Source organism: Sciurus vulgaris, assembly GCF_902686455.1.
Source record: "Sciurus vulgaris genome assembly, chromosome: 6".
NCBI classification, from domain to species: Eukaryota; Metazoa; Chordata; class Mammalia; order Rodentia; family Sciuridae; genus Sciurus; species Sciurus vulgaris.
Genome location: NC_136466.1, coordinates 1,439,558 through 1,463,388, shown reverse-complemented (window position 1 = coordinate 1,463,388; position 23,831 = coordinate 1,439,558). Strand labels below are relative to the sequence as shown.

The 23,831-nt window shown below is 50.9% G+C and overlaps 1 protein-coding gene and 1 long non-coding RNA gene across 3 annotated transcripts in view; both read left to right on the top strand.

Annotated features, from left to right (window-relative positions):
• The window catches only part of LOC306663292, a 726,016-nt gene that overhangs the window by 149,812 nt on the left and 552,373 nt on the right, over window positions 1–23,831 (top strand). The gene's annotated exons all lie outside the window — the stretch shown is intronic.
• On the top strand, window positions 17,998–18,924 carry LOC306663318 (olfactory receptor 6F1; the record flags this gene model as incomplete). Its single annotated transcript, XM_079143730.1, has 1 exon — window positions 17,998–18,924. One exon carries the CDS (start codon window positions 17,998–18,000, stop codon window positions 18,922–18,924), a length of 927 nt encoding a protein of 308 aa, XP_078999856.1.

Sequence of the window (23,831 nt, the reverse complement as noted above, 5' to 3'; positions counted from 1 at the left end):
CAGCCAACGAGGGTCCACAGGGACCCGCACACTCCCGTTGGATTGCCCTCGACTCCTCCCTCAGTCCTGTTTCCCACAGGATGGGGCGGAGCTCCGTGAGCACTGTTTCAGGCTAACGGGGAAGAGGAGGGTGTTGACACCGAGCTTCTCCCGCACACCGGAAGGTCGAGGATTCAGGAGAAAGAAAACTTAAGGGCTTCTGATCCTTCCAGGTGAGTGAATCCTGGGGCTTCAGGGGGTAGGGAAGTAAGTGTCCATGGAAGGGATCGTGTGGGCTGCAGAGGACCTGGCACGTCCAGAAGGTGCTGTCCCTACATGTCCGTCCAGTCAAGCAGGAGCTGATTGATGTAACCCTGAATTTCCTTTGAAGTGTGCACTTTAATTATTTCAAGATTTAAACTTTTAAGTTGACACACTGGTTCATATTTACAGGTACGTGTGATAATTCCATGCACATATATAGCAGGAGATGATCTAATCAGGGCAGTTAGCGTCTGGACCCCTGAAATGTTGCCACTCTCCTCTGGGAGCCCTCGAGTGCTTGACTTTCCCCTGGGTTTTACTAGTAAGCCTGGAGACCACGTCAGCAGCGGTCAAGGCCGCCTCTGTTTTGAGATGACATCTGATCCAGTCCCCTGAGGCGATGATGGTACGGAAGGTCATGTTAGGAACCATGAGACTCCACACAGTTGTCTTCACGCCGTGTTTAACATGGAGAGAAATGTAAGCATATTTATTAAAACTAAGAAAAGGTCACTAAGCATCCTTACTGGGAAAAATTAGATTCATCAAATAACCAGTCGTCTTGCACAGAGAATAATTGGGATAACTCAAAATGAACACAGAGAACCGGGCTCCGTCCGTGGCTCATGTGTGCCAACGAACCCTTTCTTAAGCTTGCCAGACCTGGTTTCCCTACACACACCTGTGCACGGCTGAAAGGCCAAGGGGCCTGAGGGGCGCCTGGACTACAGCATCCAGTCAGTGTGGCCTGGGGGCACGCTGGGTTTGGTTGATAATATTATGCACATAAGGTAATGAGTCTATTTAGAGACGGAATTTTCTTGGGAATCACAAAATCCAAATTCTTCATTTTATAAGAAGAAGAACTAGGGCCCAAGGGAGCCACCAGAAAAATCTCTAAGCCGGCAAACATCAGCCTCAGGCAGTGTGCGCTGTTCCTGTCTGCGGGCCTCAGGGGAGGCTGTTTTTCCTTCCTGTCAGGCGAACTCACTCCTCAGGTCTGATAGCCGGCGCACGCACAGGTCACAGCAGGAAGCATCGTCAAAGCAGGTCCTTGGCATAGGATTATCTAGGGTTTTAAAAAATTACCACAGGCTTGATTTCCAGGACAAAGAATTTCAGAAACACGGTGAGCAAGTGCGTGATTAAGATGAGAGCACAGTGTGACCGCAGGAGCGTGGTGGCCTCTTGCTCAGGTCTGGCTGGTCACCGGAGGGAGAGGGCAGAAGAGGAAGGGAGAGGGAGAGAGAGTGGGAGACGGAGGGGGCTGAGAGCGGGAAGTCTCCTGCACAGTGTGCTCGCAGACAGCCTCTGGGCAGGAAGGGTGCACATCCTCCTGTACTCCAGGGCCTTCTCTAACTTAGTCGTCGTGACCACTGGTGCCTCTCCATTGTAACGACACACCTAGTGACTGCAGATTTCTCCTTTCCCTTCGTTTATTTGTTCTAATTAGTTATACATGACAGTAGAATGCACTTTGACCTGTCATACATGAAAGGAGTATGATTTCTTATCCCTCTGGTTGTACATGATGTAAAATCCTCTTTCACTTTCTATCTCCCCTTTTTGACATAAGCAATTATTTTTATTTTACTTTTTGGTACCTAGAATTGAACCCGGGGGTGCTTAACCACTGAGCAACATTCCCAGCCCTTTTAAAAAATATTTTATTTAGAGACAGGGTCTTGCTGCATTGCCTAGGGCCTTGCTAAGTTGCTGAGGCTGGCTTTGAACTCAAGGTCCTCTTGCCTCAGCCTCCTGAACTGCTGGGAGTACAGGCATGTGCCACGTGCCTGGCAAGCTTTCATTTCTATATCTTCTTTTAATAATATCAAATAAAATGGAAACATTTTTACTCCCTATGAAAATGTTACTATTAAAAACGAGATTATTTCCATGTGATTCAATGAGTATTCCGTCTTTGACCAGCTTTATACGTTCATGGGTTATGCCAATGACTTTTTTTGAAGTTCAGCTAATGATTCTGACACATTTAATAAAGCTACAGACTTGATTAATAGATATGTAAAATTTCCAAAAAGAATATCTTTTTCCATTTTCTCCTGGATCTGCCTTCTCAGCGTGTGGTGCTGTACCTTGGAAGTGGCAGCCTGGGAAGCTCACTGGACCAGTGTGCTGGAGAGCGTCCTGGGAGGCTCACTAGACCCAGTGTGCTGGAGAGCATCCTGGGAGGCTCACTGGACCCAGTGTGCTGGAGAGCGGTGGACACTCGCTGGACCAGTGTGCGGGAGAGTGGTGGAAGTTCGCTGGACCAGTGTGCAGGAGAGTGGTGGAAGCTCGCTGGACCAGTGTGCTGGAGAGCGGTGGACACTCGCTGGACCAGTGTGCTGCAGAGTGGTGGAAGCTCGCTGGACCAGTGTGCTGGAGAGTGGTGGAAGCTCACTGGACCAGTGTGCTGGAGAGCGGTGGAAGCTCGCTGGACCAGTGTGCTGGAGAGCGGTGGAAGCTCAGTGGACCCAGTGCTGGAGAGCGGTGGAAGCTCACTGGACCAGTGTGCTGCAGAGCAGGGAAGCTCAGTGGACCCAGTGTACTGGAGAGCGGTGGAAGCTCAGTGGACCCAGTGTGCTGGAGAGCAGTGGAAGCTCACTGGATCAGTGTGCTGGTCAGTGGTGGAAGCTCACTGGACCAGTGTGCTGGAGAGCGGTGGAAGCTCACTGGACCAGTGTGCTGGAGAGCGGTGGAAGCTCACTGGACCAGTGTGCTGGAGAGCAGTGGCACATGCTCATCATAGGGCAGAGCTGCTCCTGGCAGCAGTGAGCACGTTCCTGGCTGAGAGCCAGGCTCAGCTGAACCTGGCGTGTGTGCATCCTCCTGTTCCCTCAGTAGGTCCACTGCAGGGCAGCAAATGTCCAAATACCAACGAATGAAAGAAAAGTCATAAAATTACAAAGAAACATGAAACATGATTCAATAAATGCAATGAAACCACCCTCCAGAAACTAACCCTAGAGACATGGAAATCTATGAATCACCTGAACAACCATATTGTTGATGTTCATGTACTTAAAAACCACATGTAGATAACTAAACCATATCAGGAAAATGATGCTATCTATAAAAAGAAGATATTAAAAAGAGCCAAAATAAAATTTGATTTAAAAAATATAATAAGTGAGTTGACAAATTTACTAGAGGTATTTAACAGCAGACTTGAACATACCCAAGAATCAGTAACTGTGAGTACAGGTGATTTGAGGTTATCAAGGCAGAGGGAGAAACAAGCAAACAAAAAAGAAAAAAAAATGGGTAGAGCAAAGTGGAAGCAGGGAACTGATGGGATTATCACAAGAAGACAAGCCTGTGGATCAAGGGAGTTCCCAGAGGAGAAGAGGGGAGAGGACCAGATAGCCCAACACTGCAGTGTGCTAGAAAATCGCCAGAGTTTAGGAATGGAATGGACATCCAAACAGATGAAGATTCAATGAAATAAATCCAAAGAAGCCTACACCACGGCACATTATAAGAAAACTTCCAGAAGTCACACAGAGCGTCCTAAGAGAGGGACAAAGTGACTGGGTGGACACAAGGGAGCTTCCATGGTATTACCAACAGAATTGTCAGCAGAGGCCTCAGCTGCCAGAAGGGAGTGGAACAGCATGTTCAAAGCTCTAAAAGAAAAGGACCTTTCACTGAGAAGGATACACACAGCAAACTGCCTTCAGAAAAGGTGGGAAACCAGCTTTCCTGAGCAAGGTCACCATAACTAGACTGTCCTCAAAAGCAATGCTCAGGGGAACCTTCACGTGGAAAGAAGTAACCCTAGACAGCAGCAGCAGCACGCGCAGCAGCAACGCTCTCAGAGGGAGGTAGAGGAAACAGGTTTTCTCTAGTATTGTAATGCTGGTGTGCAAATCACTTTTAACTATGGTGTATACCTTAAAATATAAATGCATAAAATGATCACAAAACCACAAGATGTATACGTTATGAAAAGATGTGATTGTGACATCCATTGCATGAAGTTGAAAGGGAAGAAATGAAGGGAAATAGTGTGTGTTATTTCAGTAGAGCTATCAGTAAAAGCAGATGGTCTGTGGAATCCCCACCATCGTCACAGAGAGCCACGTGTGAGAGGTGTGCAAGTGCAAAGGAGAGATGACTCCAACTATGCGATCACAAAACAGAACGGAGGTGGCTGGACAGAGGAAAAGGGGAGCAGTCGGTGGGAGGCCGCAGAGCTGTGAGGACCAGTGGGCTCCAAACAGGGTAGGATGGCACTCCCCAGGCAGAAGACACAGGCAGGTTAGATGGACACTGTACAAATGAGACCCACCTACCTGTCTCCAAGGAATGCAGACCAGCCGTAAGGACGTGCCAAGGCTGACGTCAAAACCGGTAGAAAGATGCTCCATGCCGGCCAGTCCAGGAAGCAGTGGTGGCTGGATCCGTATCTGTAGCCCAGGGGATTTCAGGCAGGAAGCTCCACAGAAGAGGCACACGCTCTGCAGTGGCAGAAGGGTCCACTCACCATGAAGAGACAGCAACTACAAACACACCTAAAATCGAATCTCCTGAACATGCTGAGGACATGCTGGCCGGCTTCTTGATGCCACAATCTGAGAAAGAGAATTTCTCTCTATCAGCTAGTCTGCTGCTCAGAGCCAAATGCACATTCAGGCCTGCACCTGGGCTTTTGCTTGAGATCACCAGACTCGTTTAGCCCAGTCTCTGAGACCTCCAGGAACCTCAGGAGCTCAGGATGTGTGCTCCTGGAGAAGGGTTCTGTATGAACCAGACTGAGTTCTTCCAAACACCTTGAAATCAAAGCCAATCCAAGCCATCGACCCAGGACAGTGTCAGCCAGACTACTCTAAGATCAGGGCCAAGAGCAGGTTCTGGGCCGGAGGAGTTGAGGGACCACACTGAGCATGTTAAGGAGGAGGAAGACACAGCGCTGCAAGGCCGGGTGGTTGCTCCTCTGAAGTCAGCTGCGGTGCACGGGGCCTCGCTGCTGTGTGTGAACCAAGCACAGCTGGTTCCCGGCAGCCCTGGTCTCTGGAGGACGCAGCTTCCGAGGACCTCTGCGGGCAGAACTCAGCTCTGCTGGAGAAGCAGGACGAATTGCTCAGAGTCAACCTGGCATGCGGGGCGCCCGCCAACGTGCACAGCTTAGGCCCACAGAACCTGCCGGTCTCTCGGAACACCAGCGCGCTGTTGCAGAGCCAGGGTGCAGCGTCTCCATGGCCTCAGGCTCCGTCAGGTCCAGTCAAACAGAGCAGCGTCCTCTCCCAAGAGCAGTCGACTGTGGGTCTCTCCTGGTCAACGCCACAGAATGGCGCTATCCTCGTTCCGTTTAAGGTCAAGATTAGAGAAATAAAGTCTAAGAGTGTTTATCATCCAGCTAGCAGGATGTCCACGCCATGCTGTGCTACTTGAGACAGGAAGTATGGAATTCTGTATTTTCACTGCAGACAGATGACCACAGATGTCATGCACCACACATCAAAGAGGCAACCTCGAAGCCCTGCGTGCTGAAGAAAGCCTTTGCTTTCGTCTTAGTGCCGTGGAGGAATCTACCTCTACGTCTACACACACTCTCTTGTATTTTTATGTACTTTGCTTTCTAAAATCTCTCTCTGTGGTTCCTACCACCAACCACAGGCCCCGGGCTTTAGACTGGGCACACACAGAGCGCCAATTTGGCGGTGATGTTGTGTCCGCTGCCTGGCTGCAGGTAACGATGCACTGCGGTGAGATTAGGAGGTGGTGGGTGCAACATTCTCACCCAAAGACGGCAGCTCTGTGAGCACGGAGTGTACACACCTGGAGAGCTGTGGTGTGCTGACCCAGGCTCAGGATCTCAATAGATTTAAATAAAAGCAGAGAACCAAGAGCAGGTCACTGTTACTTTGTTCTTCGATGCCCTTTACACCATGCAGCAAAGAGGGCAGAGGTGGACAGAGCATTTCACGGGCCAGAACTCGGTTTCCACGGGTGAAAAGCTAGTCCTCAGGTAAGCATGGCCACCCCACACATGGAAAAAGGAACCGCGGAGGCCTTGCTAGGGGGGGTTCCTGGGCGAAGGATGGAAGGGGGTGGGCGTGAGGCACCAGGAAAACGTAGGTGTCAGGGACGGGAGAGCCCAGGGTGGGGGAGCTGGATCCTGGCCCAGCAGTCAAGCCTGTGGAGGGGCCGGGTCCCTGTCCTGAGCAGCCCTGAGACCTCATCACTGACCTGGGGCCAACCACACCCAGCTGTGAGCCTGCTTCAGCAGCACGGCATCTAGGAGGAGGTCCACGCACTGCAGAGCCTCGTCACCACCAGCTTCAGGTGACAAGTGCGTGAACACTCCTGCTCACAGGAGCGTGGGAGACCGGTATCAGAAACAGGGTGGGATGGTAGTGAGGCTGCCTGTACACACACGCAGCTTGGTTCCTTCATGCATGTCTGGGCAAAACTCTGGAAAAGAACCAGGCACTCTGTTATTCTTTACTACAGTGAATATGAAAATCATATGCAGAAATTAAAGGAATTTTATTTCTTACATTAAATAAATGAACCCAGTTGACAACATTGTACTTAACCAGTCCTGATGAATACACACCCAGTACACTGAAACCCAACTGGAGGCAGTTCTGTGCTCCCGTAATGTTCTGGAAGATGGGGTGTTTTTGGTATGGGGGATTGAACCCTAAGGCACTTCACCATTGAGCCACATCCCCAACACATTTTAATTTTTTAAATTTTTTTATTTATTTGTGGCAGGGTCTTGCTGAGTTGCTTAGTGCCTCACTAAGTTGCTGAGGCTGGCTTTGAACTTGCAATCTGCCTGCCTCAGCCTCCCAAGCCATGGAGAGTATAGGAGTGCACCACCACACCTGGCTCGGGGTGGATTTTATGCTCATGCGCATCACCAGATCCAAAGATGTGTCACAGACTCAGGCCTGTGTCTTCACAGATGTGGCTCAGGAGCCCTGTTTTGGTCCTGAACTTGGACTTTGGAAATGCTTGCTTGTCTTGACTGATTTCTCTGCATGTGATTGCTGGAGCCTACTTGTACCTCTGTTCCATTTATCCACGCCTCTCTCTCCCTTCCCTGAAGGAATCAATCAATCACAGTAAGCTTTTTATCAGAGTTCTATTTAAACGAGTCTCACCCATTCCTCAGTGTGAAAATAAAGAGTGATCTATACCTAGAGAACTCTGCAGGGCTTTATAAATGAGAAGTGCATATCAAGTCCCTAGAGGGACCTCTAGCACTAGGTATTCATGATTGCTGTGAGCAGTAAATTGTGCACCACAAAGTCTCTGAACAGGCATGTGGCACACAGCAAAGAACTATGAAATCTGTGTATGTACACACTCGCACACCACATTTCTTCCCAATCACCACTGCCCAGCAATGCAAGTGATACATACAATTTTAGAAAACGGTGGAATTACTTTGACTAATGGTTTAACCTTGTTTCTGCTGCAGTTTGGGTTTGAAGTGTCACCAGGCCACGTGTGGAAAGCTTGGGCACCAGCTGCGGTGCTGTTGGGAGATGGTGGAGCTTCCGGAGGTGGGCTGTGGGAGAAGCGAAGTCTTTGGGCTGCCCTTGAAGGGCACGCTGGGAGCTCCCACTCTCTGCTTCCAGATGCCAACAGTGGCAGCTTGGCCTCTCTAGATGTTCCCTCTGCATGTTCTGTCCTGCCACAGGCACAAATTGGTGAGGCCAGCTGCCACTGGCTGGAAACTCTGAAACCATGAATAAGCCTTCCCTTCTCAGAAGTTGATTATCTGAGGGGTTTTTTTTCACAGTGACAGAAAGCTGAGCTAACACAGGATCTAACAGGTTATCATTTCAACACATAGTATGCATGAGACTTTTTATAAATTTTATATCAGGTCTTTAAAATCCACTTCTATAATTATTCCTTTTGGTCACAAAACTTTCATCAGAAATAATTCATGTTTAGGATTATGAAATTTGTTATGGAAAAAAAAGATTCCTGTACATAGGTTGTTTCAAACATACTTAAAATTTTCCAATAAGTAAAACTGAATCAGGTATCAGGTTCTTAATTCAGTGTAATAGAACATAGCTGCTGAGCTCGTAAGGCCTGCTAACCACATGTCAAAGTACACAATAGACATGTCTAGTGGTGCCCCAGGCACAAGTCTATATTCCTCTAAATTTGCTTAGTGGTTCCTTCTAAAGTTTTCTCTACACATAATAATCATATCTATTTATGGACACAGTGTGGTGTTTCAATACACATACGTTTTATAATGATCAAATCAGGGTAGTCAGCATTTCTACCACTTTATGGATCAGTTCTTCGTGTTGGGAGCATTCTGAATTCTTTTCTTAAAATCTGCTTTTACCTGTAGGCTTTCTGCTGCCTCTTAAGCCCTTCTGGTGTTCTCTAGGGAATGCATCTTGAGACCTTGTGGCCCTCTGTTGCTTCTCACCCATCCTGCACTGTGCTGTCTGAAAGCTTTGCCCCTCTGAGTTTGTTCCCTTGACACACAGACCAGATAGGAACTTGTTTGAAGCCATTAGCTTCTGTTCACAGGATGGTCTTCATCTGTCACCCACAGCCTGCAGCCCACAGCCAAGGAAGCCCACGTTCACGGAGACAGTTAGATGGCCAGGATTGTATATCTAATTAGCAACTGATGTATCCTCTAAATTAGCATGTACTGTGCCTGATCAGATTTTAAAATGATAACTCCTCACTCAGTAGTGAATGTGCGTGTGTGCGTGTGTGCATGTGTGTACGTGAGTGCACAATATCAAGGTGTACCTGAAGCCAACAGTACCTGGCATGACTACAGCCAGTGCTATAGATTGGATCTGGCTCACGTGCTGCGGGCTTGGTCCCCAGCTGCTGGTGCTCTTGGTTGGAAACTTTACCAGGTAGGACCTAATCAGAGGTGGGTGGTTGGTCACCTTATTGACTTCCCCCTGAAATTTTGTCATTACCGGATGCCTTCCATTCCCAGAAGGGCATGTTTTCCATATTTCAATTCAGCATTTCTGTTAAAAGGATTTAACTAAAATCGATGTGTTCACTTAATATAAAAATTTCCAGAAAAAAGATAAGTTTATGGTGGTGTGAAATAAATTGACCAGGATCAAACCTCTATTAAAGGGGAGGTCAAAGCTGTTGGAGGCGGGAATTATGAATTGCACAGTAAAGGCAGTCCAATGGTCTGTGTGGACCTCCTGAGTCAGTGTCCTGCTGCAGCTTTCTTTCTACAAGACACTTAACTTATTTTCTGTCAGTATATGTATAAGTCTCACTATAAAGACATTTAATATTTTTTGTCTATTATATACAAGGATTTATAGTCTAGAAATGGGAAACAAAGTACTTTATAGTTCTTTGTAGCCAGGTTCAGGCTGGACTTCAAAATTTTGGTAGACTATAAACGAACAGAAGACTTCCTGAGGTGGGTCATAGGAGAAGATTTCAAAGACACAGTGTGGAGCACACAATTTGAAAAGTTGGCCAGTGTTAGCAGGCGTGTGTACTCCAGGCCTGTGTTGGGAGATTGGCAGCCAGGCACACCCTGCCTGCTTCCTCACGCTTAGCTCTGTCACCACCTCCCCTTGCCTGGGAGGACCACCGGAGTGGGTGGACACAAAGCCTGCACACAGTGAAGGTGGTCAACAAGCATGGCTTCCATCTTATGAAGGACGCTGTGGGCAGACTAACACTCAACTGTTTCCTGCTGTGAGAGATGGAGAATCACTTTCCTATGTAGGGTACTGGAAATGCTACGTGATTTTGAACACCTGGAGTAGGTGGGATTTACCACAGTATTAGTTGCCATGCCAGATGCTACAAATTACAGTACATTGTTAGCACAATATCAGGAATTTACACACTAAATACAAACAAGTTTTGGTTAAGAGAAAAATACCTGCATCCAAAAATATAATGTACACGCAAAGAAATACAGATGTGATAGAATCATATACGTAAATCTGTAATGGCATAAATATATCAAACAGACGAGTATAATGGTGTACAACTGTAATCCCAGGTACTTGGAAGCCTGAGGCAGGAGGATCACAAGTTCAAGGCCAGCTGGGCAACTGATACTTTGTCTCAAAATAAAAATAAAAATGGGGATGTAGCTCAGTAGTAGAGTGCTCCTTGGTTTAATCTTCAGTACCTTAAAAACATCAAGTATATTGGTGCAAAAAGTGAAATTTGTGATAGAATCAAGTACCTTGTTTTGAACTGCAAAATAGTCAAGGTCATAATTTTAAGTTAAAATGATTTTCATCAAAGAGTGAAAATCAGAAGCTATATAGCAAAGTCAAATCCATAAATAGATGCAAAGAAAATTCTGGAATTATAAATCACTTGCTAAATAAAGAGAGAGCCAGGAAAGATGGAAGTTTTGAAGGAACAAGAACTTCATAGAAAGCTCATGGATAGGGAGCTTGGGAACAAGAGTCACGATCATCGAGGGCACAGAAGGAAATCTTTGCGCTTTCCCTAACTGTGAGACGTAAAGTGGAGGGCAGCAAAAGGCCTACTTTCCACCAAGACATACACTCTGAAGTTATTGCTAAAAGGCGTTGCAATATTTCAGGCTCCACGTAGAAATTTCAAACACCTCGTTAGATGCGGAACAAGTGAACCTCTGGTGCCCCCTCAACTCAACCCCGTTCCACAGCCGACTGCTTCTAACCCTCCTCAGGGCGTCCCCAGAGCTGATCTGAGGTCCTCGTTCCTCAGGCAGTAGATAAGAGTGCCCGGCTGAGGTGCGGCAGAGTCGAACACAGACCCCAGCAGGTCTAGAATGCTGGTAATAAGCAATTGCATCTGTTCCCAGAAACGCACTCACCATGAGGTGAGGCACGCAGGTGGAAAAGCTCTGGACTGGGTCTGCCTGGACGGTGGGCTAACCATGCGCATCGGAGACCACACTGCGTACCATGGGAGAAGGCTCAGCAGACCCGACGGCCGTCCTGGTGTTGATGGTGGCGTGCTCTGCAGGGCAGGTGGGCTTCAGCAGGGCAGGCTCGCCGCAGAACTGGGCTGCCCTAGGAGAATGTCCCTACCCAGGACAAGACTCCCACGGACCCCGCAGATTCAGGACACGGCCATCAGTGGGACCCAGAAAGCGCAGCTCACGGCAGCCTTGTAGTGCAGAGGGTGGCAGATGGCCACATCGTGGTCACAGGACATGGTGGTGAGGATGCCCATCTCTGACCTGGCCAACAGGACCACTAAGAGGAGCTGCGCACACCCCAGGAAGGAGGTGGGGTCCAAGAGGGTGAAGGAGCCTAGGATGGACTCGGGCACGGGGCAGAGTGAGATGCAGGTCTAAGAAGGACAAATGCCTAGGGAAAAAGTACCTTGGGTAGGGAGATGGCGGTGGACCCCAGAGAAGGAGGATGACCACGTCTCCAGCACGGCCCCCAGGGAGATCAGCTAGGGGAGCACAGCCTGCAGCTGCAGCAGCACTGCCACCAACAGCCTGGGGAGCAGGAACCCAGCACCAGCAGCCTGGGGAGCAGGAACCCAGCACCAGCAGCCTGGGGAGCAGGAGCCCATAACCAGCAGCCTGGGGAGCAGGAACCTATAACCAGCAGCCTGGGGAGCAGGAACCCAGCACCAGCAGCCTGGGGAGCAGGAGCCCATAACCAGCAGCCCGGGGAGCAGGAGCCCAGCACCATCAGCCTGGGGAGCAGGAGCCCATAACCAGCAGCCTGGGGAGCAGGAGCCCAGCACCATCAGCCTGGGGAGCAGGAGCCCATAACCAGCAGCCTGGGGAGCAGGAGCCCATAACCAGCAGCCTGGGGAACAGGAACCCATAACCAGCAGCCTGGGGAGCAGGAACCCAGCACCAGCAGCCTGGGGAGCAGGAGCCCATAACCAGCAGCCTGGGGAGCAGTAGCCCAGCACCATCAGCCTGGGGAGCAGGAGCCCATAACCAGCAGCCTGGGGAGCAGGAACCCAGCACCAGCATCCCGGGGAGCAGGAGCCCAGCACCAGCAGCCTGGGGAGCAGGAACCCAGCACCAGCATCCCGGGGAGCAGGAGCCCAGCACCAGCAGCCTGGGGAGCAGGAACCCAGCACCAGCATCCCGGGGAGCAGGAGCCCAGCACCAGCAGCCTGGGGAGCAGGAACCCAGCACCAGCAGCCTGGGGAGCAGGAGCCACCACCAGCAGCCTGGGGAGCAGGAACCCATAACCAGCAGCCTGGGGAGCAGGAACCCATAACCAGCAGCCTGGGGAGCAGGAACCCATAACCAGCAGCCTGGGGAGCAGGAGCCACCACCAGCAGCCTGGGGAGCAGGAACCCATAACCAGCAGCCTGGGGAGCAGGAGCCACCACCAGCAGCCTGGGGAGCAGGAACCCATAACCAGCAGCCTGGGGAGCAGGAACCCATAACCAGCAGCCTGGGGAGCAGGAACCCATAACCAGCAGCATGGGGAGCAGGAGCCACCACCAGTGTCTGGGCTTCCTGACCTCGGCCAGGAGCAGCGATGGAGAAGAAGTAGTCAAGGCAGTCTGTCAGCCAGCATGTCACTTGTTCCTTCATTTCGGAGACAGAGGCAGCATAATGAGCCAGAAAGTCTTAAAATGCCACGATGGTCATGCATCCAGTGGACCCTGGTACAAGTGACTATAACAGTCAATGTACTTGGGCTTAGATTTCTTGCCAAAGAAGAAAAGAACATGCAGTCTCGCCAATAATGTGAACTTTATTTCCCCACATCCTCAACCACATTTATCATCATCTGCATCTTAGCATTCGCCTTTCTAACTGGAGGAGAGGGAGTCTCAGTGTGCTTCTGATTTGCCTTTCCCTGGTTGCTAGGGATGGTGAACATTTTCTCATGTACTTTCTGGGCATTTGTGTTTCTTCTTTTGAGAAGCGTCTGTTTAGGTCTTTTGCCTGTGTATTAGTTGGATTATTTGGTTTGGTGGTGGTGGTTGTTTTGGTGTTAAGTTTTTATATTTCTTTATGAATTCTGGATATTAATACCCTGTTAGGGGAGTAGCTGGCAAAGATCATCTTTCCAGTCTATAGGCCTTCTTCATGCTCTTCATTGGGTGAAGAAAATGTGGTGTACATACACAGTGGATCTTTACTCAGCCACAAAGAAGAAGAAGATTTTGGTGTTTGTTGGTCAGCGAATGGAATGGGAGATCATGATGCTAAGTGAAATACACCAGACCCAGAAAGCCAGGGGCTGAATGATTTCTCTCATATGCAGAAGTGGAGCAAAATAAGAGAATAAGTGGAGCGGAAATCTCTTGAAAATACACAGGAGCTCAGAGGAGGGAGAACCGTGAACGTCAGCCCTCTGTAAAGCACGAATTAAAACATGACTATAACTAACCAAGAGGAAGGGCGGCAGAGCAGAGGGGCTGAGGGAGGACAGGGAGAGGACTCTGGGATGAAGCGGAGCAAGTTGTACTTGCTGCAGGTGTGAGTATATCACCAGGAATCCCAGTATTACATGTAAGTCACTCATAAAACATAAAACCCCTAGAGCTGCTAGGGGGACTCCAAAACAATCCAGAGATGCTGACATTTCAATGACAAGGAATTGCTTAAACAACCCCCCAAAACAAAAGCTCGAAGACGGAAGCAGAATCTTAGTTCGTGTGATGGTGTCGGAGTTGGGCTTATATTTTAACAGCAAATATGTAATGTTGAAGGATAGCCTCAGACAGTACTTCAAAGATGTGTAAACTGTCACAGCTGCACGTGTGACAATGTGCAATTTAGAGAAAACAGCCAGAAGGCAAAGAAATATTAAAATGTGGTCAGATTCAGGAATGAGAAAGAAGAGGCACAGTGAGGACTGGATCAGACACTGCGTCACGTTATCAGGTGAAACGCCGAGTCACCAGCATCGCCGGGAAAGGACAGTGACTGGCGTAGGACCCCTGCGGGCTCCGGGGAGCAAGGGCGCCCTGAGACACCTGCAGGCACTGGGCCCGGGCTCCCTGTCCCCGGGGCAGGCGGCCTGACCTGGGGCTGTCAGACTGCGATGACCCATGTTGAACCCGGGATGGACGAGGGTCACTGAATGGCGGGAAGAGCAACCTCCAGCTGTGCCGCGAGGCGTCACTGCAGGTAGGGATCACAGGGACAGAGAGTGCTAGGGACATGGGCCATGGGCGAACAGCGGAGCCTGGCAGCAGAGCACACTCCCGCGTCCATTCGTGACACCGCCGATTCTCCAACCAGAGCATGACAAACGGTAAAATGTCAGCGTCCCAGACGTTCAACCCTTCAGGAATGCTCCACAGGAGGGCCTCTGTCCTGGAGCCAGCTGTCCCATAATTTTTATAAATATTGCTCCATAACAAGGGTGGATTGGTTTTTATCACGCCAACGGTGTTCCATGACATAAAGTTTTCATTTTTATTCACTATCGAGCAGTCGACTCTATTTTAGTCGTAGGAGGCCTGGAAGCCATGAAACTACAGCGAGTACGTTATGCTTGATGCTTTGGGCCAGTAGCTGGACGTGGCGTGTTACTAATTCGCCTTGAAATCCAGACTTCCTGTCCGATTTATTCTGGGGAATGGAGCCCAGGGCCTCGCCCACGCGGAGCCCGAGTCTACCCTTGAGTTGTGTCCAGCCCCACTTCCTCTGACTTCGAGATGTGCCGAGGTTCCCTACTTCTTTTACACTTTAACTTGTATTATTCACTCTAAAAAAATAAAAATAAATAAAACAACTACTCTCGGCTTTTCAATTTTATGAAGGGTTGACGTTCGGGACCCCGGGACAGACCCTTTCCCTGCTCTGGAAACTTGGACGCAGCTGTCTTTGAAAGGCTCTGAAGCCTTCCATTTAGTGGAAGGTCAGGTCTTGCTGAATCAGCCCCTCGTTCCCAAGGGACAGGAGGAGCCTCCTCCCACGGGGTCCCCTACACGCCCAATTACCCAGTAGCAAAGCGTGTCAGCGTGAAGCTCGTTATCATGAGGTGGAGAAAACACAGGACAGCAGAGGCAAGCTGGCCAAAGGGGACAGGGCAGGTGGGAGCCAAGGACTGAGGGAGCAGCCGGGGACACTGAGGGCCACGAAAGAGGCACCCTGCCAAGAGGGGGAAGCAGAGCGTGGGACAGGAGAGCCGGCGGGGAGAGGGCGTCTCAGCACGAAGAACGCCGTGGGCCAGGGAGCAGGCAGGTGAGTGAGTGGCCGAGTGGGTCGCGGGGGCCTGCAGGGGACTGGAAGGGAGGCGGGAGACCTCACTCAGGTCCAGCCCTGTGAGGAGCCATGGAGGCCCCACCTGCCTGAAGGAGAAATGACCTGCACACAGTCGTCTGGGGTGGAGCGTGGCTTCGTGTGTGAGAACAACCATCTTCCTTATCCATTCCAACTGCCCAGCAGGTACTGAAGTTACCTGTCACGTCCAGTCAGTGAACCTCCCTGGTAATTAATTCTAAAACTGAAATGGAAATTATTTAGAACTAAATGGAAATTTATTTAGAACTAATGATCAAACAATGTCCTTCTCTGATTTTTAAAGACTCTTCAGTCATGTGACCACAGTGTCACTTAGAACACCTTAGAATTAGTTCTAAAACCCACCCAACTCTAGAGCAATAGGCTCCTAGGTTCTTAGAGATGATGCAATCGTCTCGTGCTTCACGCACGCGCGCGCACACACACACACGCGCGCACACACACACACACACACACAGGAGCTCAGTCGCATCTTCCTGCGTTGACAGCCGCGGGACCCCAGCCCTGGCGTGCACGGCTCTCCCTTGGGAGGTTCCTCAGACCCTGTGTTTGTGTGTCGGTAACACCGCAGGAATAGGGCCGTGCTGACAGGTCTGCAGGGATGGTTTTGAGCGCAGGCTGCAGATGAGCAGGCCCTGAGCCGCTGCGGGGAGCGAGAACAGGCTGCTCACCCCGGCAGCACGCCAGACCAGCAGGAAAGGCTGGGGAGCCGCTGTGCCCAGAGCCCGCAGGGACACTCAGCTGCTCTGGAGGACAAAGGGCTGTGATCTGACGGTGGGGCACAGGAGGACGCGCCAGGCTGTGCTGAGACCCGCCTGCTCTCTGCCTGGCATCTCTTCCCTCTGGGTACGAGGCAGGGTCTCCGGAGGAGGAGGATGCTGAGGGGCCTCTGCCTCTGCCTATGCGCGGCTGCCTCAGCTTCTCTGCACCCGAGGCCCACACTTATGGCCCAGCACTGCGCGGGCTGGCTGAGGTTCACCTTCCAGGAGCTCTGGACTCCTGTTCCCAAAACAGCAGCCCAGCACCAAAGACCTGAACCTGTGATGTCAGCGCTCCAACTGCAAGCCGTCGCCAAGGTCACAGACTGTCCTCCCCCCCCGAACGACACAGACACTGAAATACACCAGCCTCAGGAAACGGGAAAGCCGGCATGCAGCATGCTTGCTGAGGAGCATCTCCCCTGTGTGTGTACTGTCCCCGGCACCCTGGATGTCTAGAGCGATCTTCTCTTCCTCAGGATGAGGAGTAACCTGGGTTTCTTTACTACGGTAGGGCATGACACAAGTCTTTCTCCTCCACTTACCTAAGATCCACTGGCTGGAACTGCTCTGCCAATTAGAGAAAAGACGGATTTACAAGAGCAAAACACCCAGCAGTTTATTGAGAAGATTCACACCCATTGGAGCACGCAGGTGAGTAGCTCGGAGAGTGGTATGCACTTGGACTCAGAAAGCATCTTAGCAAAGAGTGAATTTTTAGAGACAGGCAGGAGAGAGGGGAAGACCAGGCTCCCGGGGCAGCAACTGTGGGCACTAGGGGAAGCCAGAGTCATTTCTGCAACACTCGCCATCTGGCTCTCCGGGTCCCTGGGCTCATAGTCATCACCTTGGGGTGGGTCGCCCTGTCCTGGTGGAGACGCAGCCAGGGAGCTTTTCTTACAGCTGCTCTTTATTTCCAGCTAAAAAAAAACAAAAACAAAAACAAAAACAAGAAAAATACCAAGAACATCCTTGAACATCCTTTTTCCTTTTTCCAGAGGAGCACATTTGTGGGTGACGTGCTCGGCACCCTCCCTTCTGCCCCACACAAACCCTGGCAAGCCAGGTCACCTCTCTGAGCTTCAGGGATTTGCCTTCGATTTTAACTGATACGTGATAATTGTACAGGCTCAGTGGAAGAGCACTTGCCTGGCATGCGTGAGGCACTGGGTTCAATTCTCAGCACCACATAGCGTCCAGAAGTGCACTGGAGACTCAGGAAGCACTGGGCAGGGCATCCTGCTCTTAGCTGGCTCTCTCCCACGTCCCCGTGGGGGTCAGGATGGCCCATTTGTTCAATGTGGACTTTCACTGCTTTTTGTGAGAATGATGCATTGCACTAATAAATTTAAATATGAAAAAATGCAGATCCAAAAAGCCAAAAAATCATTTGAAACAGATTATTTGTAGAATTCTTAGAGTTTACCTCTGAATACTCTTTTAGGGGACGGAGCTTATAAACTAGAGCATCAGTTAGAAGCCATGCCTGTCACACGTGATTGAGGTTAGAACTTAGGTCTGGGAGGCTGCCTTCTGAACACATGCCTGTATTCCAGGGCCAGAGTGCTGCGGCCCAGCCAGCGTAGGGCCGGGGACACAGACGGTTTGGATGGTGGATCCCTGCACTGTTCATGGGTTGGAGTGACACACTGCTCAGTGCTTTGCTCTAATGGCTGATGTCCACCATGCCCAGCTCCAGTGTGAAGCCAGCAGTCAGCAGACAGAGGCTATCATGAGTGCCTCTCTGTGAGTCCTTCCAGGAGAGTGCCGAGGCTGGGTGGGCCTTCGCCTCCTGGTCTGCTGGCCCCTGCCATGGACACCGGCAACACAACAGAAGGCCGCGGCTTTCTCCTGCTGGGCTTCCCAGGGTCCCGGGCCTTGCAGCTGTCACTCTTCCTGCTCTTCCTGGTGATGTACATCCTCACTGTGGGCGGCAACGTGGCCATCTTGCTACTGGTGAGCACCTCCTACCGGCTGCACACTCCCATGTACTTCTTCCTGAGCAACCTGTCCTTCCTGGAGGTCTGGTACACCACGGCCGCGGTGCCCAAAGCCCTGGCCGTCCTCCTGGGCAGGAGCCGGAACATCTCCTTCACCAGCTGCCTTTTGCAGATGTACCTGGTCTTCTCGCTGGGCTGCACCGAGTACTTCCTGCTGGCCGCCATGGCCTATGACCGCTACCTCGCCATCTGCTACCCACTGCACTACGGGGCCATCATGAGCAGCCTGCTCTCTGTGCAGCTAGCCCTGGGCTCCTGGGTCTGTGGCTTCCTGGCCATCGCAGTGCCCACGGCCCTCATCAGTGGCCTGTCCTTCTGTGGCCCCCGAGTCATCAACCACTTCTTCTGCGACATCGCGCCCTGGATCGCGCTGGCCTGTACCAGCACGCAGGCGGTGGAGCTCGTGGCCTTCGTGATCGCGGCAGTGGTCATCCTGAGCTCCTGCCTCATCACCCTGGTCTCCTACATCCACATCATCCGCACCATCCTTGGCATCCCCTCCGCCAGCGGCCGCAGCAAGGCCTTCTCCACCTGCTCCTCCCACCTTGCCGTGGTGCTCATCTGGTACGGCTCCACCATCTTCCTCCACGTGCGCACCTCCATCAAGGAGGCCCTGGACCTGACCAAAGCCGTGCACGTCCTCAACACCGTGGTGACCCCGGTTCTCAACCCCTTCATCTACACCCTTCGCAACAAGGAGGTCAGGGAGGCGCTGCGGAAGACGTGGAGGAGGACATAGCGCTCCAGCACAGCTAGCAGCCGGTCAGCGCCTGCATCACCTGCACCAGACGGCCGACGGGGACGCGGAGCGGAAGAGCCCTTGGTGCAGGGGGCAGAGCGAAAGGGGCGAACACAGACCCAGAACCCCGGACGCCCCACCAAAGCACCCCACGATGTGCGCGGGCCCTCCACCCCATACACAGTGTGAACGCCAGCTTCTAATATAGGCAAACCGGACTTTTAAAACAATTTAAACATAGTTCATTGAATTGGATCTGGCCCTGGCTTTTATTTACAAACTTGGAGGCAAGTATGCAGAGAGAAGGGGGCCTTGCCAAACTTCAGCACTTACCAAAGCGCGCAAGGTGGTCCCCGCCAACCTCAGGAGGCGGGGCGTTCTCCTCCTCCACGCCCACACCTCCACACCACCTCCACTCCCGCAGAGCTACGAGGCCCTGTTCCTCTGCCTGCTCCGCCTTCTGCCAAATGCCAGGGACGGTGTCTGGCCCGCTCACGCTGGCGAGCTGGGTGAACCGCTGGCACGGCCTCCAGTCCTGGTGTTGGTCATGGTTAGTGCAGGGCATCCGAGGTGACACGACTGGACTCTGAGAGCCGCGTCCTAATCGGCCGGTCTGGATTGACGGGGTGGCAGCTGTGGACAGGCGGGCGAGGCTGAGGAGGTGGGTCACTGGGCCTGGAGGGGCATCGTCCCTCGGCCCCTTCTCCTCTCGCCTTCCTTCTGCGGATGTGCGGCCTCACCAGAACCCAGAGCGGTGGAGCCGGCTGTTAATTGTGAGCCCTCGGAACGGAATGTGAGCCCTAGTAAGCTTCCCCTTCTCTGGGCTGGTCACAGCAAGGAAATGCTGATTAAAACGGCTGCGCGGCTCAGACTGGAGCCTGAGCTGCAGGACATCTCCGAGGTCTGAGGCCCCCTTGAGGTCAGGGAAGCCAGGCCTGGGCTCCAGGACCTGCAGCTGACCGCCTGCGTGTAAGCCGCGCCCTGAGTTTAAAGGTGCCAACTGCAGAGGTCCTTGCACTTTAGTCCAGCGTCACACCAGGCTTGGAGCCTGACTCATGCCACCCGCACAGACGACAAGCCCAAAGCAAAAGTTACCATCCAAGCAGGAGTAAGACGCCAAACACTAAGGTTACACGGGAACAAACAATAACTGTCCACAGGCGTTCACTGCTCGGGCAGAGACCGCCGTCTGCTGCCTGGGTGGGGAGGGTGGCATCAGTGGGGTGGTCAGAGACAACAAAGCGGGACACAGAAAAATAAGGAGACCAGAGAGGCCAGAAGGCACAAAAATACATAAAAGAATTAAAAATCTTTACAAAAATGACAAACATAATTTACTTCTAAATAGGTTATTTAGCAGAGTTAAAGTAAGAAATAATCAGGAAAATGTAAATTCATAGAAAACTGAGGTTATGTTCTACTTTTGTCTGACTGGAAGAAGAATCTCTGGGAGATGCCCAGTGTCTCCCGGAAGGGAATGTGGTGACACCTGGTCAAGGTCCAAGTGCATGCTCCCCGCCCTCTGGAGGTTGCCTAGATAGGTGCCCCAAGGTGATCTCTCATGTACACGTTAAGAAATCTTGCAGTGCTGTTTACACTATTAAAAATCAGAAAGCATTCAAATAAACCTTGGTACGAAATGAATGATTTCTGAACCATGCAGAAACTTCAATACCCTAGAGTACTGTGCAATGGTATTCCAGAGGTAAGTCAACTCTACAAGTGCAGCGCGTCCTCTCCGTGACTGGCACGTACTCAGGACATGTGAGTGAACACGATGGGGAGGAACACACCCTTTACACTCCGCTGGGAGAAGAAGAACAATGAAAGGATGAGAGATCATGAGTGTGTTCAAAGCTGATACGTGCCCTAGGACACGGTTCTTTATTATTATTATTATTATATAAGGATTGAGCCCAGGGGCGCTTAACCACCTCCCAGACCCGCTCATTCTTTATTTCAAGACAGGGTCTGGCTACCTTGCTTAGGCCTCACTAAGCTGCTGAAGCTGGCTTTGAACTCTTGATTCTCCTGCCTCAGCCTCCTGAGCTGCTGGGATTACAGGTGTGGACCACCATGCCTGCCCCGGCTCAGGAAAGGTTTTGAAGTCAGTCCGTCGTTTGAATTGATTAAAAAAATTAGGAGACAAAACAAAAATCTAAACACAGCACTCTGACATTGAAAGGCACATTTGAATATAGCAAACATGAAAGTATGACTGAATGCAGGCTGGCGGGTGAAACTGCGGTCTCGGAGGAAGGGAAAGAGGGAGATTGGACTTGGGGAACGTAAATATTTTCATCTGCACTTTGCTTCTAACGAAAAAAATCTGAAGCTAATAATTTTAGTTAAATACAAGGAATTTATACTTAACACAGCAGAGAAAAAAGGAGGGAAGGGACGTGAACCAGCGTGAGGGCAGCGTGAGGGTCTTCCAGAAGTGGGGGTGACCAGTGCAGAAGACACAGGAGGGTCTGGCTGAGCACTTAGTGCCTGTAGAGGTCAGTTCAGGGCTGGAGCCCAAGTCCCTTCAGGGTGGGGGACAGAGTCTGTGTGTGGAGTGAATGTGGAGGCGTGCAGTGGAGGCCCACAGTGGAGGTGGAGGCTGAGGCCACCTGCAGGGGAGCTGTGCACAGGGGCTCCAGGTCTGAGAAGAGCGACTGGAGGCTTGGGTGCAGCCGGGGCCATTGCCAGTGTCCACGGACCGAGGCCACAAGAGAAGCTCAGAGGGGTGACTCCCTCCGAGCAGCACCTCCTCTCTACTTCAACAGTTCTACACAAGCCAAAGAATGAAGCAGAATCACTTGTGACCACACATTTGCCATCAGCAGCATTTTCTGGGAGAACTTTAGAGTCCGCCTTCCCATGTTCCAGCTGGGGACGGTCCTGCTTGAGAGGGCCTAGGGGTGGCGAGGGCCGACCCCCCCTCCCCCGGCCTGCCCACCTCCCTGCTTTGTCTCGGGGCTCCGAGTAGGTAGAACAGGCGCATCCTCCACAGTGTGGACTGCACGGGAGGCCACGCAGGGCGCCCAGCCCCTCTGCTCCACCCCCACCTATCCCAGGTGGTCCAGTGATTCTTTGAATCTACTGCTTTTCACGGACGTGACGTCTGCCTCCCTAGCTCTGGGTTTTCCTCTGAGCGTGCGCTGCGGCCTCCCCGGATGAGTCTGCCTGCTCAGTGGTGTTTCCTGCACTGGTGGAGGACCTGTCTGCACGTCTGCCCGAGCTCCCCGGCTGGGAGGCACCACGACTCTGTCCCCTGGTCTCCTGGGTCCGGCTCTCGGGCAGTTCCCGAGAGCTTGTGTGAGCTTCTGTCTTCAGGTCAGAAGTGCATCATCGGGCGAGGCACTAGCAGCTCAGTCGCCAGGAGCCCAGGGTCAGATGCTGCGCCACCAGCTTCTGAGGGGCGACGCTGCCCAGGCTGACCCAGGGTGGCAGCGTCCCAGCCTCACAAGCAAGGAAGGCACATGAGGTCCTTTCAACCTGCATCTGTGTGACTCGTGTGGAGCCACCGTCAAGAAATGCACCTGAGAACCGTGGGTGCTTCCTCCCTGTGAGTCGCTGCGGGTTTTGCCTCTTCTCCTAGGCTTTTTGCTAGTTCTTGGGTCAAGTTCTACTATTAGTGTAATTAAGGACATTAACTCCTTATGATATTCACGGAAATGTTTTTCATGAATTTGGACCTTCTGGGTTTGTTGGTTGTATCTTCCCCCGAGCATTTAAAACCTATTCTCTGTGGTGAAAATGACCACAATTTTCACCAGAAAATGTAGGAAGCAGAAGGCTCAGCAGGAACAAGTGTCGGCTGGTGAGGACGCGCCCAGGATGTGGTCCTGCTCGGAGGCTCCTGCTGCGGGGCCTGTTAGAAGGCCAGGCTTTCCTCCTGGACGACAGAGAACACTCCCACCTTGTCTAGTGTCGGTATTGGTAGCGTTTAGGCATCACATTTCAATCTCACAATCTTGTTTTCCTTTGGATGAGGAATGGATGTACTGTTATTTTTGCCGAATGACTGAGAATTCTCTAAGCCATATACTTAAAAGACTGCATTTTCCTCAGTGAATTTATCATACATTTATCATGGATCCCTTCCTTCCTTCTTTTTTAAGACAGGTAGATACCATCACAATTGTACCAAATGGCAGAACGGTCAATTGGTCTCCAGAGAAAAGTATGGAGAAAAGGACAGATATTTAATTTATTGATTTTTTTTATATTGTGTGAGGGTTTATTTTCATCCTCAGAACAAAAATGAATTTAAGGTAAATAAACTAATCAAATCTAGGTTATTTTGGTCACTATTCTTTTTTTTAATTTTTAAACTTTATTTCTAATTAGTTGTACATGAGAGTAGAATGCATTTATACATTTTGATAGCTCATACATAAATGGAATGTAATCTCTCCCTTTTCTGTTTGTACATATTGCAGGATCACATGGGTCATGCAGTCATACGTCATAATGTCTGTTTCACTCTACTCTCCTTCCTCCCCCTCCCTTCCTCCCCACTACCTAACATAAAGTAACTCTATTCTTCCCTATCCACCCCTTATTGTGAATTAGCATCTGCATATCAGAGAAAACATTCGGTCTCTGTTTTTTTTGGGTTTGGCTTATTTCACTTAGCATGATATCCTCTAACTGCATCCATTTACCAGCAAATGCCAGAATGTCATTCTTTTTTAAAGCTGAGTAATAGTCCATCACATATAACACACACACACACACACACACACACACACACACATATAAAATTTTCTTTCTCCATTCTTCTGTTGAAGGCATCTATGTTGGTTCCATAGTTTAGCTATTATGAATTGAGCTGCTATAAACGTTGATGTGGCTGTGTCACTGTAGTATATTGATTTTAAGTCCTTTGGGTATAAACCGAGGAGTGGGATAACTGA